We start from the raw sequence: 18013 nt of genomic DNA, 5'->3' as shown, positions 1-18013 counted from the left end.
ACATTTTAACACTTTGCATGTGAAAACAATTTTGAAAAACTGAAGAATTAATTAACGCGTTAAAAGTGAAAAGCAATAGAACATTTGAGGTGCAAAGAGCCCGGAAACTATTTACAAATCTTTGTACAAAGTTGATATGCAATATTTAGTGATAAGATTACGAAGGCTGATACGACAAAAGAACTGTAAAGCTAATAATCAGAATAGAAGTAGCACAAAGATAGTAGAGGCTTTAGATAGCTAGTATTTAAACTATACAGAAAGAGGAAGGATTAACAGTGGCTCAATTCTTTGACAGTGGCTTTCAATTCGTTTCCGTTGAAAGTTTTCCAGTCTCAATGATGAAGCTCAAGGGCGTTATATCACTCATATTAATGAATCAAAAACTTCAATGAATTCATGATCTCGTAAGATAATTATCAGAGGCATCAAGACGTCCATCTTTCTTAGCGATATGATGGATTGCCTAACTTGACATATTTGAATATTCGGGTACGCTAATTGACTTCAAAAACCATTAGATGATCTGGACGTAGTTTGCTGGGAATAGTCCCAGGTGACCCGTAGCAGACATTCCGCGCCACCATCCAACGTCAATTTGCTCGATTGAAGTGATCACATCGTCAACACGTAGAGTAATTTCAGAATCGTCTTCTGCGTCATAATCATACAAAGCGTTAGCTTGGATGCTTGTAGTTAATGGAATGCCTCCATTTCCAGCAGCCAATGCTTCCTGCTCATAAGTTTGTGTTGTAAATGGTTGCTGAGCATAATAGTTATCCGAGCTGTTAAAATCAGGATACACTTGTTCACTAAAATCTGGTTGAATATATTGTTGTTGTTGATCAGAACTAAACCCAACTTCTCTCCTCTCATTTCCAGCTCCGTGCAATGCGCGGGGTATCGCTGTCCTCGTGATGTTACTATCTTGACCTTGGCTGGATTTGCGCTCTCGATCCAGCCACATGTTGCGCACTTCTGATGACTGTTGACGAATCAAAATTTTTGCTTCTTCAGCTCTGGATGGACGCCTCTCACTAGCCGAGTAGTTCTGAGAAGCCTGTTCGTAGCTGTTTTGGTGCCTTAACCTCTCTCGTATTTGTTCGAGATCACGATCCCGCTGTATCCTCTCACTAGATTGTGTGGGAACGTTTTGTGTCTCACCAATATTAGCTTGATAATCCACACGCACATGTTTCAAAGCTTCTAACTCTCTTCGTCGATCTTCTCTTTGTGAATTGCCGATGCGACTCGGCAGATTCGCTTCCTCTGACTGAAACTTATTTCGAGATGTACGCATTGCTTCCAATTCCTGTTTTCGTGCCATCACATCTCGAGCATGACTTGATGTCCCGTTATGAGGAGAATCTTTCACCGAGTCTCCACTAGTTTGGAAATCAACTCTGGCGTTTTTGATCGCATCTAGCTCTCTATGCCTATCCATAACACTTTGTTCGTGACTAGACACAGCAGGGCTTGGGGTCCATTCAATTTTTGACGCCTTGAGTTTAACCTGTTTAGCTTGATTTAGCCGAGTAACCTTCAAATTTCTCTCCCGTTCACTCTCAGCTTGCTCCTGAAATTGTATTGCATTAAATCAAACGGATATTTTAACGCTGAATTAGTTTTAAACTCAAATTCAACCGGGAATGACATTCTGAGATTTCCTTGTTATAGAAACTGGTCAAAATAAAGCAAACGTACAAATGAAATTCACAGGCAGTCCACCAGAGAAGAACATCGAGGCAGGAAATCAAATATTAACAAAAAAGAAACGAAATAATTCAATTTACTTGAGGAAATTGGCGTATCAAAATTTCAAGAGTCCCCCTTTTGCAATGAACCAGACGTGGAGCACGATGACGTCAATTGTACTGAACATAGCTGTCAGATTGCCAGAAAATAGCCGCAATAGCTTCGTAGATCTTCAGTCAAACAGTAAGACAGAACAAAAAATAGTCTTTTCTTTGAAGGCTGAGATGTTATCTTATGATTAAGAATCTGTATAAGTTATTGCTGCCTCTATCAACTGCTCTTAAATAACCTTCATTTAGAGTGACACATTCACTTGACCTTATCTCTTTGAATTAAAGTAAATAAAAGTCAATTTCAAAGTGATGAAGTCATTTTTGAGAGTGAGGTAAGTCAAGTGTGACCAAAAATTTAATCACGCGAATGAACAAAAAAACTCGCTCCACTAAGAGCGAAAAATGAAGCCACGCACGCATTTCAGTTGCAATTGCATGAACTAAAGAACAAAAAGTGGCTGTGACGTCCTATGGCCGTAACAAAAACGAAGAAATAAAGCAAACCAAGAGAAGGCCAATAACAGCCCCAGCTATCGCTGTGCAGCTATTAATAATAAGCACAAAATCACGCGAATAAAAAGTCCAAGAACTTAAGAGTTGAAACACAGCTGGGCGATTACCAGAAAATGACTGTTATAGCTTGGTAGATCTACAGTCACCAGAAGATCATAAAAATAGTAAAAAAACAGAAATTTTCGAAACAAAAATCTTGAGGAAGAAATAAAAACATAGCACGACATGTCCTGACTCATTTCAAAGAATTTCCATTGACTTAAAAAATACTAGACCAAAAATTGACAAATGGATTGGGAAAACATAGCCGTCAGACTGCTGGAATAGATACGAAATATACTTGAATGTCGTATAATAGATAGAAACAGATAGTATAAGTTGAAAAAGCTATTGACGCCGCCCAAAAACTATGTAAAAAAAACATTCAGCCTTGAAATAATCAGGCTTGTTGAAATTCACTTCTCAGAAACCTTTTCTATTAGGGACCTTTTGATACAAATATGAGTTCCTTTGAGCTTAAACTAATTCAAACTTACAAATTTGATTTCCTTTGAGCTCAAACTAATTCAAACTTAATTTAAGTTTTGAGGTGTAAAAGTCATTTTATTAGGAAAGTAACGTATATTCAAAATGTAATTACGCAAATGACCTAAAAGCTTTCGCTAGATTGAGTTAGAAATGACGTCATATCCGCAAACGCCGTTAGTGAGAGGAAGAACCCATTTTTTCAGCTCTGCGGTGTAAATAAATCTGAAACGAAAAAGAGCGCCAGATGAAAAAGCAAAAAAAATCGCCGGAACAATTCGGGAATCAACTCGAAGCCTCGGAACTTTACCAAAACCGTACCTACAGCCGAAACCAAAACCTTTTCACTTAAAGCACTAACTTTTTACATCAACAGATTTGAAAAAAAATCGTAAAATTTACACCACTGTCGTAACAAGAAAGATTTGCATATTGAAATTATTGGAAAAAGTAAAAACAAAACAAGACATCATTCAGCAACAATCCAAAAGACAGCACAGACTTACACCATTTGAAATAACGTTGATTAAAAACACTGAAATCTTGATGCCGCAAAACTTAATTTTAAACAGGTGGTAACGTTGAAAAATGACCGAAAACTTTAGGATAATTAAATACAGATAGACTGAAAATGATAGGGTTAAATACTGTGATGACAAAAACAGGATATTAGTATAAAAAAACTAGAACTCTACAATCAATTCTTGGCGCCAATTCTTCACAGACACATTGTGAAATCATAAGATAATATTCTTAGAAACAGAACTGAATATTTTCTTAAAAAAATACTAGAGATTAGCACTCTAGATTTTTCGTATATTGGAGTTACAGCAATTAGGGCAAATGTAAATATTACTTTTTTATTGAAATTTTTGAATAGAAAGGTTCAAACTATTGCAAAAATTAAAATAATCATGAACAAGACAAAACAAACGGAATAATACAAAGGCAAAAAAAATAGTTTAATACTAAAACTGAGGCTCCAAGCATTTTCGCAGCAAGTAAAAACCAGCCAAAATGTTTAAAATGGCCGATTACCAGAAAATGACTGTTATAGCTTGGTAGATCTACAGTCTCCAGAAGATCATAAAAAATAGTAAAAAAAAAACAAACAGAAATTTTCGAAACAAAAATCTTGACGAAGAAATAAAAACATAGCGCGACATGTCCTGACTCATTTCAAAGAATTTGCATTGACCTAAAAAATACTAGACCAAAAATGGACAACAAATGGATTGGGAAAACATAGCCGTCAGACTGCCGGAATAGATATGAAATATACTTGAATGTCGTATAATAGATAGAAACAGATAGTATAAGTTGAAAAAGCTATTGACGCCGCCCAAAAACTATGTAAAAAAACATTCAGCCTTGAAATAATCAGGCTTGTTGAAATTCACTTCTCAGAAACCTTTTCTATTAGGGACCTTTTGATACAAATATGAGTTCTTTTGAGCTTAAACTAATTCAAACTTACAAATATTATTTCCTTTGAGCTCAAACTAATTCAAACTTAAATTAAGTTTTGAAGTGTAAAAGTCATTTTATTAGGAAGGTAACGTATGATCAAAATGTAATTACGCAAATGACCTGAAAGCTTTTGCTAGATTGAGTTAGAAATGACGTCATATCCGCAAACGCCGTTAGTGAGAGGAAGAACCCATTTTTCAGCTCTGCGGTGTAAATAAATCTGAAACGAAAAAGAGCGCCAGATGAAAAAGCAAAAAAAAATCGCCGGAACAATTCGGGAATCAACGCGAAGCCTCGGAACTTTACCAAAACCGTAATTACAGCCGAAACCAAAACTTTTTCACTTAAAGCACTAACTTTTTACATCAACAGATTTGAAAAAAAAAATCGTAAAATTTACACCACTGTCGTAACAAGAAAGATTTGCATACTGACATTATTGGAAAAAGTAAAAACAAAACAAGACATCATTCAGCAACAATCCAAAAGACAGCACAGACTTACACCATTTGAAATAACGTTGATTAAAAACACTGAAATCTTGATGCCGCAAAACTTAATTTTAAACAGGTGGTAACGTTGAAAAATGACCGAAAACTTTAGGATAATCAAATACTGCTAGACTGAAATGATAGAGTTAAATACTGTGATGACAAAAACAGGATATTAGTATAAAAAAACTAGAACTCTACAATCAATTCTTGGCGCCAATTCTTCACAGACACATTGTGAAATCATAAGATAATATTCTTAGAAACAGAACTGAATATTTTCTTAAAAAAATACTAGAGATTAGCACTCCAGATTTTTCGTATATTGGAGTTACAGCAATTAGGGCAAATGTAGATATTACTTTTTTATTGAAAATTTCAAATGGAAAAGTTCAAACTATTGCAAAAATTAAAATAATCATGAACAAGACAAAACAAACGGAATAATACAAAGGCAAAAAAATAGTTTAATACTAAAACTGAGGCTCCAAGCATTTTCGCAGAAAATAAAAACCAGCCAAAATGTTTAAAATGAATTCCAGCAAAATCTCATTGCTGCATTATCTGAAAGAAATATAAAACATACCCGGCAGATTGCCGAATAGCCACCGTTGATTCCCATGACTCTATTGGAATTGAAAGAAAAGAAAATATCAACAAAAACTGATTTTTGTTTAAAAACATTTTTGAGTGCGCTTTATTTCGAAGTCATTTCGTAATTGAACAGACTCATGGCTCTCAAAGAGAGGCTACAGGGTCTAGTATCAATACCAATAAGCATTATAGATAGTAACTAAAACTTATGAGAACAAAGTTCAAGTACCGGGCATTAAAAATGGGCTTTATGAGTTTATCCCGTCTCTATTTCTGACTTTATTTTTTTTATACTGACGCTCTTCATTTTGAATTGCTTTGCAGAGCAGCTGCTGTTTAAACGGACTTTGAGCAGAATGACAGCAGAGTAAAACTAGCCTAGAGAAGTCATAAAGATTTCACGCAAAATGTCGAAAAAGCGGCAAAATGGGTAAAGCGAAAAAAACGTTCAACGAAGTGAAAAAAAATTAGGAGCGCTATAATAGCCAGTTGAGGAGACGAGGGCGGCTATTAATAAGTAATGATTAGAGAAAAATTGAAACAGAAAAAAATCATTTCATTATTTAGCATTCGACGCTTAGAAAAAACATAGCCATCTGGCTGTACGAATAAAGTAGGTGAAAACAGTTGATTTGAAACTTCAAAAAATTTTAAGAAAATGATTTGACAATAATGAAAATTGCACTTATAAAATAATTTTTTACTAAATTTTAAAAAATCAACGCCAAGAGAAAGCGACGGACGTCCGAAAACTTGCTCTAGAATTACAGGCGATGCAATATATTCAGTGGATGTAAACTAGATGAAAATTTTGATGTGGGCGCAAAAACTACAGACTAGGGACTGGTTCGATCCCCGACCTTCTGAGTCCGATTCTGTCACCTCGACAGAGGCATTAACCACTTGGCCATTACAACCTTATTATCAACTCTCTATCAATCGGTCTTATTTGAACAAATTTTATTTCGGAGTGAGAGCAATTGAAATCAATCAAAAATCAAAAGTCCCTGAAAAAGTCAATTGTGAAGACACAGATTATTCTGGAAGAAAAGCAAAACGGTCAAGCAGAAAAAACATAACCGACTAACGTCGGGCGAATTGCTCTCAAACGACCGGCGAGCGGTTGGCTTGGTCAGTAGTTAGCCACGGGGGGGGGGGGGGGTGCACCGGGGGCTGATGGGGGCAGCAGTGGGTTGGGGGGGGCAACAGCGCGGTGGGGGGGGTTGGAGGCAATAGTGGGGGTGGGGGGTCAACAGGGAGGGGGGGGGTCTCAACCTCTAAGAACCGCCCTTCACACCATAAGTATAAGTATAAGTCTCCAAAACAGTTTGAGCTGAAACAGACCTGAAAGGCTCTAAGAGCACTTAATGCCCACTGGGCGCTACCTGTTTATCCCGTTTTTGAGGACGAAAAGTCGAAAGCGTCAGACGAAAAATTGGTCAAGCGAAAAATCGCATAAAAAAAAAAGACCGACAGGACTAATATAATTGCTACAAACTTCGTTTGAGAGCAATTAATTACATAAAAACGACGCATGTTTACAATAATTGCTTCTCATTCAGAGCAACTAAAACTCTGTAAATAAAGAAACAAAATGAAAATCCCTGAGGGTTGCAAACAAGATTTTTTTTCTGATATCAGAAACAAATACAAACAAAAACACGAACAAAAATAGATACCAAAATACAAACGAAAACGGAGAAAAATTGGATAAATGTGCGTCCATTTTACACCTGAAACGCATTGTTAGGCTCTCAAGAAACTGTAGAGTTTTTCATGTTAAATCAGCATCCACCAAAAGATATTTCCACAAAAAAAAACAAAACTCCAAACAAAAAATGGGCCAATCGGACAAAAGTACGGCCAAAAACGGCTATCTATATGCCCCAAAACAATCCAAACTCTTCTGATTATGCAAAAACAAGAGTACTGCAAAAAAGATACGCTCAGCTTTCAGCATCTCAGATATAAACAAACCCATTAACGTCGGAAAAATTGCTCTCGAATGACAGGCGGCGCAATTTAATTAAGCCAGTCTAGAAAAATTTTTCTTTATGGGTGCGAAAACATCACCACACGGTAGGATTGTAACTCCGACCTCCGGAGTCCGATTCCTTCATCTCGAGGTAGGTTTTAACTACTGCGCTATCAGGGCCTTGTCATCGCGTCTCTAACAATCGGTTTTGTTTGAACGGCAAACTTTATTTCGGAGTGAGAGCAATTGAAATCACTCAAAAATCAAGAAGTGCGCAAAAAAGTCACTTAAGAAGTCAAAGATTATTCTTGAAGAAAAGCGCAAAACGGTCAAGTGAAAAATTTGCATAAAAAGACACACACGTTTACAGTAATTATTTCTCATTCGAAAGCAATTAAAAACGAACAGGCGAACCTCTACAGTTTTTCCATGGAAATATTGAATATTCCAATGATAAACAGCCCATCAGAAGTAGAAACACAAAATATCAAATAGATCTAAGCAAAACTGCTGCTTAGCAACTCTACAATACAACTGCCATAGATCCATGGAACTCAAGTTCACAAAACAATAACACCTCTAGGCGTGCCTATGAATTCAATACTTCATTACCTGTGCCCAAAATTGTTGCCTCTGTGGACTCTGGATATCTTTGAGTGCATCAGGTTTTCTATAATTGGTGCCAACAGGGCCAGGAAGAGTCATGTCCTGTGCTTTGGGCTTCTCTTTGTGTATGCCGTACTGTGATGATGACTTGGAAAGCTCTCTCTTAATCTCTACCTCGTCTATGTCTTCCTCACATCTGCTCAATCATAAAAAAATTAGTTACCTACAGATACTTTATCACCAAATCAGCATTGTTGATTAGACTACACTACCTATATGCAAGGTTTATCGGCACTCTCGTAAAAACTGTACATAGCTCTAATGACTGCCGTCATTCATGAGCACAAAAACATAAGAAAATTTGCTACTAACACGTGGTAACCTTAGCACCCACTGATTTCCAGACCATTAAGATTTTTTGGGATTGACAATGAGAGGTTTCCATGAGGAAATCTGCTTTTCCTATGGTATTTGCTACCCAAACTTTTGTCACTCCTACATGCACGTGTGTTCGCCAACTAGTAATTTGTGTACATTCCCTACCTCGCAGTGACTGTAAGATGAATGGGTGCAAGCATCCTCAAAAGGACAGGCAAATGTTGGACAGCAGCCGCCTTCACAAACTCAGGAGCAGATTCGCCAATCCATTGAATGAGAACCTTCTTAGGTAGACCTAAATACAACGATTGTTTAAAAAGATGCCAGTGGTCTCGGCTTCGCTTTTGTAAACTTGCGTGGATATCTCATGAAGTAGAAGTAAAACAAAAAAGCCGTTTTCTATGAAAGTCCACTGAATTTCATTAAATAAAATATTTCGGACTTATAACTTTTGATTTCATAGTTTCATATACTTTAAAACAACGATAAGCTCATCTTAAAGATGCGTAGTGGTACAGCCCATTTTCCATCACTAACTATATATTAGGATATTCCATCACTAACTAACTATATATAACGTAGGCCATATATTGAAACTTGAAGAGCTGCGGGAACAAACAGAAGACCAGAAATAGTGAGAAATAGGGATATTTTTTAGAGAAAAATGTTATCGAGCAAAGAATATTATCAACGCGCCACAAAACCAACTTCTAATATTTTTAAGCGTTTCCGGCCCACTTTGCCGACATTCTGTTAATTAAATCGATAATTATCTAAAATGCTACATTTGTTTTTGATATCTAAAGTTTTTAGCCAAATTATGTATTATGAAAAAATTTGAAACAATTATGTGTTTCAAATAGATGCGCAACGGTTAAAAAAACAGTTTTCGTCTAATAGTGGACAATCAAAGAATTCCCAATGTATTGGGGTGCCGTTTGTTCTTATAATTTGTTTGCTTTTTTGTTTTCTATGACAATTACAGACGAGTCAGTTCGCATAAAGAAGTTCATGATTTATTGAAGATCTCATTTACGTTCAGACGAGGCAAAAATTATTTTTTATGTTTTCAGAGCAAATAACAAGGTTTTTATGGCTCCAAAAAAGAGTTTTTGTAAGCTTTTAATAAACCCTAGAGTTTAATCAGTTTTTCCTACATTTGTTATTTTCTCAGTCTTATGACTAACTCCTAATTATTATAGATCCCATTGGCTATCGAACAAGGTATTAGTGAAAATATCTAATGCTTTCAATTGATCTAATGGCTTTCATGAATTCACATACAATTGTTTTAAAAATCTAGGGGAAATTTTCAATTTTATCACTTTTAATCTTATTTCTGTCATAGGCCAATTAATGGCAGCTTCCATCATTTTTGAGTGAAACAATAGTTAATCCGCTGAGCGGTTTCTCAATTCAAATAATAATTTATGACTTTTCATTAAAAACTTCGCGATTTCTGGTTACATGTCAACAACTGTGGTTCTTTCCTAATATATTGTCACATTATCAGATAAATGACGACACTGAAGGCAGTCGTAATTGAGCAAATACATAATTTTCAGTGAATAGCTTACAGTTTTAATGGCTAGGACACTTATCACAAATTTCATTTAATTTTGTAATTTTTGTCTGTATTTGATGTAATATTTGCAGCCGTATGAACTATTCTGAATAATCAGTTCTCGTTGGCTACCAGCAGGAGTTGAAAACATCTTATTAAATGTCTTAAGTGTACAGCTAATAGTTTTAACGAGTGAATTAGTTTCTAAAAAATCAAAATTTATTCCAAAAAATGTAATTTTGAACCCTTCTTTTTTTTCAACTAGTAACTTAGCCATTAATGCTTTCTAGGTCCTATCTGCTTTCTTGTAGAGCGGACATCAATCTCTATGGGATTTATGTTTTGACGATGCTTTGATGACTTTGAGACCCGAATTTTCACTAAAGCTTGGAGCAGTCAATAATTGTGGTTCTTTCTCGTCATCTCTCATAGTTCCTTTATAAGAGGCCCCTTTCAGGTTTAGCTAAAGCCCAAATATTAAATTAAGTCTCATTAATTGCAGGTCTCATTGGTTTATACTGCTCTTTATATCGCTAAAAAAATTCGGATCTTTTCCGTTTGTGCCCCCCCCCAGCTTAGTGGGCGCATATTATTTGCACCACCCAGACGCACGTGCAATATATTTACATAATGATTTACTATGTAATGGCACGTGCTTTGCAACTGGGGGGCGCATAACGTACTGGGGGGGCACAAACGGAAAAGATCCAAAAATTCAATTGAGCAAAATCAGCAGATCAATAAGTCGACAAAGGGCTTCTTCGCTGTAGCAATGACGACAAAACACCAACCATAGCTAACCTGTATTGAGGGAGTCATGCACGCAGCAGAACAAGTACTGTACAGCAGACGGATTGAGTGAAGGCAGAACACACTCGAGATCTGTGCCATCTTCGAAAAATTCAGACAGTAGGAGTTGGTTAGAATCCACATGAAAGGTTAGAAGACAACAGGTTGTGGTATTACCTCCACTCTGCTTGATTTGAGAGATAGCACTCTCCGCACCACTGTCTATCCTTAGTCCACTCATGGTGAGCATAACATGGTAAACCTTCAAAATTGTCAGCAAGGGATATATTACTTTGCAATAATTCTCGAACAGATCAGATTCGCCCTACCGCGAAGCTCTTTTATATGCATTTAAGGATCAATCTACATGCGGCGACGCGCGACTGCTGAAGCGTCGATAGGAACGCCGGGTGAGGAGGGGAGACTACTATTATAGAATAAGATAACGTTACTGGCTAGGTATCTTTCGATTAATTAAATCCTGTTTTCTTTCTTACTGCTCACTTTTTGTATAAATTTACTTCCTTCGTTTGCGTTGCTGACTACTGTCAAATAGTATTATTTTTACAGAGGAGTACCGCCCACGAATTGATCGACTACCCTTTTACGTTTCCAATCCTTGACAGGTATCAGTTGATAACAATTCCCGTTGTGCACAAAATCCTAAAATAAAAAGGAACTGGACGAATATCGGGTGGTCCGGGCTCTTCAATAGCTTAAAACTTAATCAAGTATTTGAAATACTTTCAAATCTATCCATTACGTAGCCAAATTCCGATTTTCGAGTAAATTTACTCGATTTGTCATTATTATTCACCAACCATGTAAGATTAGAGTTGTGTTGTTGTTGTTGTTGGGGATTTACAGTTTTCACTGAGGGGATTTTCGTCCCAGTCGTCGTCTTAGAAAATTGTCCTATTATTTCTGCAGATCTGACAGTCACAGCAAAGATGCCAGCTACAGATGTTATTTTCGTCGAATCGCTCGTTTACAAACTTCCACATGAAATTTAAAACTCGATTTTTAAGGCCTTTTTTCGTATTAAATTCAATGCATTTTTCTATTCGATTTGCTAGTCTGCATGTACGGAAAAACAAATCATTTCTAGCCTTTTCAGTTCTGGTTTTCGGGAGCTTGAATAATTCATTTGTTCTCCCTTTTTCTGAATTTTGTTTCAGCATTGGTAAAAAGCTATCGTCTTCTGTCAATTTCGATAAAAGTAGAATGTCATTTAGTTGCATGAACATTGGTAGTGGTAGTATGTTAAGAAGTCTCAGTTGATTTGGATATGGCATGACTTTTTGTCCAAGGATCCATTTGACTACTTTCTTTTGAAATCTTTCAAGCTATTGTAGCTCACCTCGGTTATGCAAAACAGGAGTGGTCCGAGAAGAGAACCTTGGGGTACCCCACTTGTTACATCTAAAGTTTCCGATCTTGTGTTGTCTATCCCAACGAATTGTTTCCTATTGTCTAAGTAGTCAATGATAATTTCTAATAGGCAACCTCCCACTCCAATATTGGCAACTTTTTGTACAAGCACAAAATGCGGCACTTTGTCGAAAGCTTTGGAGAAATCTGTGTAGAATGCTACAATTTCGGTGCTTGATACGTTATCGAGTGCGTCGTGAATTGATTTCAAGAAGGATAGCATATTTGTATTAACTGAGCGTTTTTTAACAAATCCATGTTGGTGTTCTGTAAGGAATTTTTCGAAGTGAGCGTATAAAGCTGAACAAATGCATTTCTCAAAAACTTTACTGTCAATGTCTAAAAGAGAGACTGGTCGGTAATTTTCTACTTTCCGTCTGTCATCTTTTTTGTAGATTGGTGTCACAGCTGCAATTTTCCAGGAATTTGGGATTTTTCTCAGACGTTTTATCTGCTTGAAAAGTACATTTAAATTGAAACTAGTTGTGTGTGTTGAAACTAGTTACACTAAACGAGTTTAATTTGATTTTGGCTTTAATTGGATATGTCAGCAACTGTATTCCATTGTTCAGTTCAGTTCAGCGCGACTGTTGATTGTTTACAGTCTTCTTGCCAGGGCCCTCGTGAGCCAGTTGTGGAAGTCGGGGGAGCCCAGATCGTCTCGGTACGTCTTCATAAGATTCGCCGGGTTGGAGCACTTTGGTTTGGGTTGCAGTGTAGTGATATAATGAAGGGTATCTCGGGGCTTGGCCACAAACTCTGAAAGCTTCTCTTGGTTAGTCAATTCATACAGCTGATCATTTTTGATAATCTTCTGGTAGTATATTAAGACATTGTCTGAGCTGTCTTCTGTCGAATGCATCGAGCTTGTTTCTGATAGTGGTGTTAGAGACCCAGGTTGAGCAGTTGTACAAGAGAATGGAGCGTACTTAGACATTGTAAATTGATATCTTGTTTCTAATATTTATGTAATGGTTCCGCCAGATTTTTTGATATCTTATCATGGCGAGGGCAGCTAGTTGCTTGCACCGGTTAAATTCGGCTACCTCATCTAGGATCGTGCCCAGTTTCTTCACTTTTCTGAGATCTGCAGCCTTTGTATACTTAATTATCTCTGTCTTGGCTTCGTTTTTTGTCAGGTTGTACTTCATCTGTACGTTTTTGGCTATTGGTAGTCTCTTTCGCTTCTTCGGAATCGCAGAGGAAATCGACGTCGTCCGCATACTCCAGATGACTTCTCAAGCAGTTTTTGTAACGTTTGGCATAGTCATGGTCGTGCAGGTCTATCATGTTGGGCTCGTCGATTGTGCTGGGCTTATCGATTTCTCTATCGGTCTCTCTCAAGGCTTCGTCGAGGTATAGGGTGAACATTTTAGGAGAGAGACCGCCACCTTGGGCGACTCCTCTGTTGGTTTTAAACTCTCTGGCAATGTTTTACCCCTGTTTGACTTGGAGTGATGTGTTGCTGAGGAGAATTTTGATTAACGTGACATTGTCTTTGCTGATCCCTTGGGCCTTCAGGGTATTTAAGAGCCTGCTTCTATCTATTGTGTCAAATGCTTTGAACATGTCGATTCCCATACACACTTTCTCAAGTCCCTTGGACTTTGCTCCAGCTATCAGCTATTTGTGTATGAGGACTATGTCTCCGGTTGACGTTCCTCGGTGATATGCGAACTGAGACGGTGACATTGTTTCATCGACTATATCTGAGATGCGATCCAGGATTATTGGTGATAGGAGTTTTCGATATGTTGAGAGCAGATTGACCGGTCCATAGCTGCTCGGATCTTTAGGATCCTTACCAGGCTTCCCAATCGTGACGAGGTAGCCGTTGGTGAGCTTTGAGACCTTGGTCCTGATCATATCGTTCAGGTCCTTCCTAATAGTTTTTGGGTCCTGGATCTTTATGTCCTCGCTCTTCACCATGTCAGGGCCGGGTGCATTGTTGTTTTTTAGCTTTTTCACTACTGTAGTCACTTCTTTATCACTTGGGAGCTTTATGAAGCCGGGCGGAGTCTTGTTGATGTCGGCTGCATGGGGGTCGGCGAAGTGTTGCTGGAAGTGATCAGACAGTTTGCTTGCGCTGATTTTCTCTTTCTTTAGGACTCCTCTGTGTTGCTCCTAGAGTAATTTCTTCAGAGCCAGTGAGGCTTGGGCGTTGTCCTTTGCTTGATTTATCTCCACGGCGTCATCGATTAAATGTTTGGTTGCCAGAAACGCTTTTCGTTGCTGGATAGCATTACTCACTCTATTGCGTTCGCGTTTGAGGTGTGGTATCTTTTCAGGCTTGACTTGGCTAAGTTTTTGCCTAATCTGAGCTTTCCTTAAACGAAGCTTGAGGAGTTCCTTACCTCCCGTCTTGGACACTTTGGGAGTACCCTTTCCACTTTGAGGGCCAGCTCCTTGGTGGAGGGTGACTAAAACCAACAGATGGTCCGTGCCCACGGTGAAATTATTGTAACTCCGATCATTCATCATGGCTTGGTGTCTGCAACTTGGTAGGGCTATATAATCAATTTGGTTGAAGACTTTCCGATTATGCAATATGCCTTCCCATGTTGTGATGTGGGAAGCTTTGTGTTTAAAGAACGTATTTGCTGCATTGTATGTGTGATCTGCTAGCCAGTCATGAAGCATTTCGCCATTTTCATTCCTGACTCCCCTAGCAAAGGATCCTACTGGTCCACTGGGGAAGTCTTTCGTCCCGAGTTTAGCATTGAAATCTCCGATGATTATGACATCTTGTCCTTTCCTTTTCTTCATCACGGAGCTCAAGTCCTTGTAGAATCGCTCGCTCTTCAATGGGTCGTTTTTGGTGATTCCCATATGGGGGGCGTAGCAGTTTACTATGGTTAATTGGTTCCTCTTCTTGTTTATCTGATAAAGTTTCATTTTGCTACCTTCGGGTGACGCTGAGCACCAGTTGGTTTTCTTCTGTATCGTGATAGTGCATATGCAATCCGAGTGTCTATCTGATTCCAGAACTTTTATTCCTTCTCTAATCGCGGAACCCTGACCATGATGCTTGCTGAGTCAGTCGAAGAAGACAAGTTGGTGCCCTTCTTTGACATCTTCCGATTGGTCTCCTTTGGTTTCCTGGAAATCGCAGATGTCTACCCCTTTCTTCCCAAGTGCTTCCAAGATGGCGTCTTCTTTGGGGTTGTAGCTCCTCACATTCCAGGTTCCAACTGTGAAGGTCTGTTTTAGATTTCGGGAAACATTAGCTGTATTCCCAGAACGGCCATCACACCGCTCTTCCACTATTCCATTGTGGAAGAGCGGTGTGTACTAATTCCATTGTAGTAAATCATAGAACCTAATGTATGACATGCTCATAAAATACATAGTGAACGCACAATTCGGAATTTTCACAATAAACGGGAAAAGAATATAAAGAAACCATCTAAGAGTAAACCGGATTTTAACAATATAAAGAAAGCATCATAAATAATGATGGGAATCATCACGGAATGTCATCTTGACGGGAGACGTCAAGGAATGTTTGTAACTAACAGACGTCAAGTAACTAACAGGGACCCGTGCGGTAGAAAATATCTTTAAGAAAATCCCAAAGAGATTAAAGAAAATGGGTAAAAATAACCTAAGATTAATCAACCATTGATAGGACCGAAACCAAAGACCATATTCAAAACTAAACCTCATATAATTGAGCTGCCTTTTTTCTTATCAGCTTTACACCTCGTAATCTTTGGAGGCTTATTGTATTTTTGACCAATAAGTCTAACTCTAAATTGAACAACTTTAATAATTACAGTTTCATAATTAATTATAGTCTTAGACTTAGAAGATTTTCATCAGTAAACCCGAGGTTTTAAAGTGCTTTAGAAATATCCCCAACCCAACCCGTAACCGTACACAGTGCACGAATATTACACTGGCGACAGAGATTTAAAAAAATAATAATTTTAAAAAAATTTAACAAAAATGTCGGTAGGAAGATGCGAATAAAAAGCACTTTAATCCCGATTTATTCTCGAGAAAACACAAGATTTGGGATAACAAATCACCAGTTCTACCTATTTCCACCAATGTTTGTGGGAGTGAGTTCCAGAAGTCACAACGGAATCAGTCGCAAGTGAGAATTTACTCGCGTGGGGCTCACTATTACTCGTTTGTGAATAGAGAAAATTGCTTGTGTGGAAAAACCGCATCATAACAAGTGAGTACAAGTAAAGAATTTTCTCTAGTTGTTGTCGTTGGTAATCGAAACTGATCGCCACTGCGTTAGTCTTGTTAGTCTAGGAAAATATTTTTTCTCATTCTATCTTAGTTGCGAAACTGACTTGTAGATAACGAGCGGCATAGCAATCGAAAAAAAACTGCAGGATATTTGCGTTGTAAAATCAATTAAAGCAGTTGCGTTGTTTTATACTCTGAAAGTTATATATTGACTTTTTCTGAAACTACCATTAATTAAAAAAAAACAAAAAGCAAAAAAAAAGTTGATCAGGTAACATTAAGCAGGAGAAAGTAAAAGAAAATTAAAGCGCCTAATATCATCCTTGTCGTAATTAGAATATATATATATATATATATATATATATATATATATATATATATATTATAAACGTCAATAAACCAGGAAAAAATGGAATTCAGCTAGCATCATATTAAAATAATGAAGAGAATTAAGGTGGGACAGTCATATATAAGACTGTAGATTAAAATTCTGTTTAAAATTAAGAAAAAAAACAATAAGAAATAAAAAAGAAAATACCATATTGAAATAAGCGTTAGGTTTTATAAACAATATTTTTTAAACATTAAAGTAAAGAGATTTTTATAGAAAATCAAAGATAAAATTAGAAAACCCCTACCAGTGACGATCTAATTGATAATTATTTTATAGAAATTATTATTTTCAACAACTAAACAAAGTTTTAAAAGGGCACGATACAAGTAGGGGAACAGTAAAATGGCAACGGACTCAACCTCTAGAGTGCTATTACCGGAAGCATTTACCGGTTCAAACGACTTGGAAAGCTACGTGACTCATTTTGAGCTATTAGCAGAAATACAAAATTGGAAAAGAGCTGAAGGAGATCCGGCCCGCGAAGTTGATGAACGGCCGTATTACTTTGCACTTCTGCTACAAAAATCTGCCAAAGAGTTATATCGCACTCTACTCGAACTACAAGAAAAAACTATGATAAATGCGTTAAAGCTTTTCGAGAACACTATAGCGAAAAACTGGTTGTTTTCCGCGGACGGCTCGTTCGCCGCGTACAGTAACCAGGAGAAAAACTGACAGATTTTTTGGGAGATTTAAAGCAGTCGGCTTTGAAAGCTTACCAAACGGAGTCGCAAGACATTAGAAACCATCTCGTTCTGAGACGATTTCGAGAAGGAATCAACCATAGTCAGGTGAGGTTAGATCTCAGAAAGCAAATCGGCGATAAGGATATGAAAATTGAAACAGTTTTGGAACGAGCAATGCATCTAAAAGCTGTAACAAGAATAGAAGAGGAAGAGCAAACACCAAAAGTTGCGGTAATTAGACGGGATGAAACAAAAGATTTAGTGAAGGCCGTCACCAGGCTTGTGAACCAATTGTCAGTCGATGACAAACAGCGAGAGAACCGTCAAAATCAATCTAGGGAGCAAAGAAGTTCCCGGGGAAGGTGGGGTGACGACAGATATGATAGACGACAGCAATAAGATCGTGGATTCAACGAGTGGCGGCGATTGCCAAAGCCAGGACATAGTCATCGAGACAGATCTTTCGGAAGAGATAAACGACAGGCAGGGTTTCAAGTGCAGAGCCTGTGGACAAGAGGGGCACATTTCGAGGAATTGTCGAAACTGTTTCCTATGTGGAAGTTCCCAACACTTGAAAAGAAACTGC

The 18013-nt window shown here is 37.7% G+C and overlaps 2 protein-coding genes across 2 annotated transcripts; both read right to left on the bottom strand.

Annotated features, from left to right (window-relative positions):
- Positions 1-29: 29 nt before the first annotated feature.
- LOC142334587 (drebrin-like protein) lies at positions 30-13885 on the bottom strand. Its single transcript, XM_075382735.1, has 5 exons — positions 12074-13885; positions 10726-10975; positions 8526-8655; positions 7989-8178; positions 30-1576 (listed from the first exon to the last, which is right to left on the bottom strand). Exons 1-5 carry the CDS (start codon positions 12365-12367, stop codon positions 518-520), a joined length of 1923 nt encoding a protein of 640 aa, XP_075238850.1. The 5' UTR covers positions 12368-13885; the 3' UTR covers positions 30-517.
- LOC142334958 (uncharacterized) lies at positions 13768-14973 on the bottom strand. The gene is made up of 2 exons (XM_075383287.1): positions 14395-14973; positions 13768-14202 (listed from the first exon to the last, which is right to left on the bottom strand). Exons 1-2 carry the CDS (start codon positions 14971-14973, stop codon positions 13768-13770), a joined length of 1014 nt encoding a protein of 337 aa, XP_075239402.1.
- Positions 14974-18013: the final 3040 nt, after the last annotated feature.

The sequence above is a fragment of the Convolutriloba macropyga genome, chromosome 2 (genome assembly GCF_964194025.1).
Source record: "Convolutriloba macropyga chromosome 2, txConMacr16.3, whole genome shotgun sequence".
Classification (NCBI taxonomy): domain Eukaryota; kingdom Metazoa; phylum Xenacoelomorpha; order Acoela; family Convolutidae; genus Convolutriloba; species Convolutriloba macropyga.
This window is presented reverse-complemented; position numbering and strand designations above follow the sequence as displayed.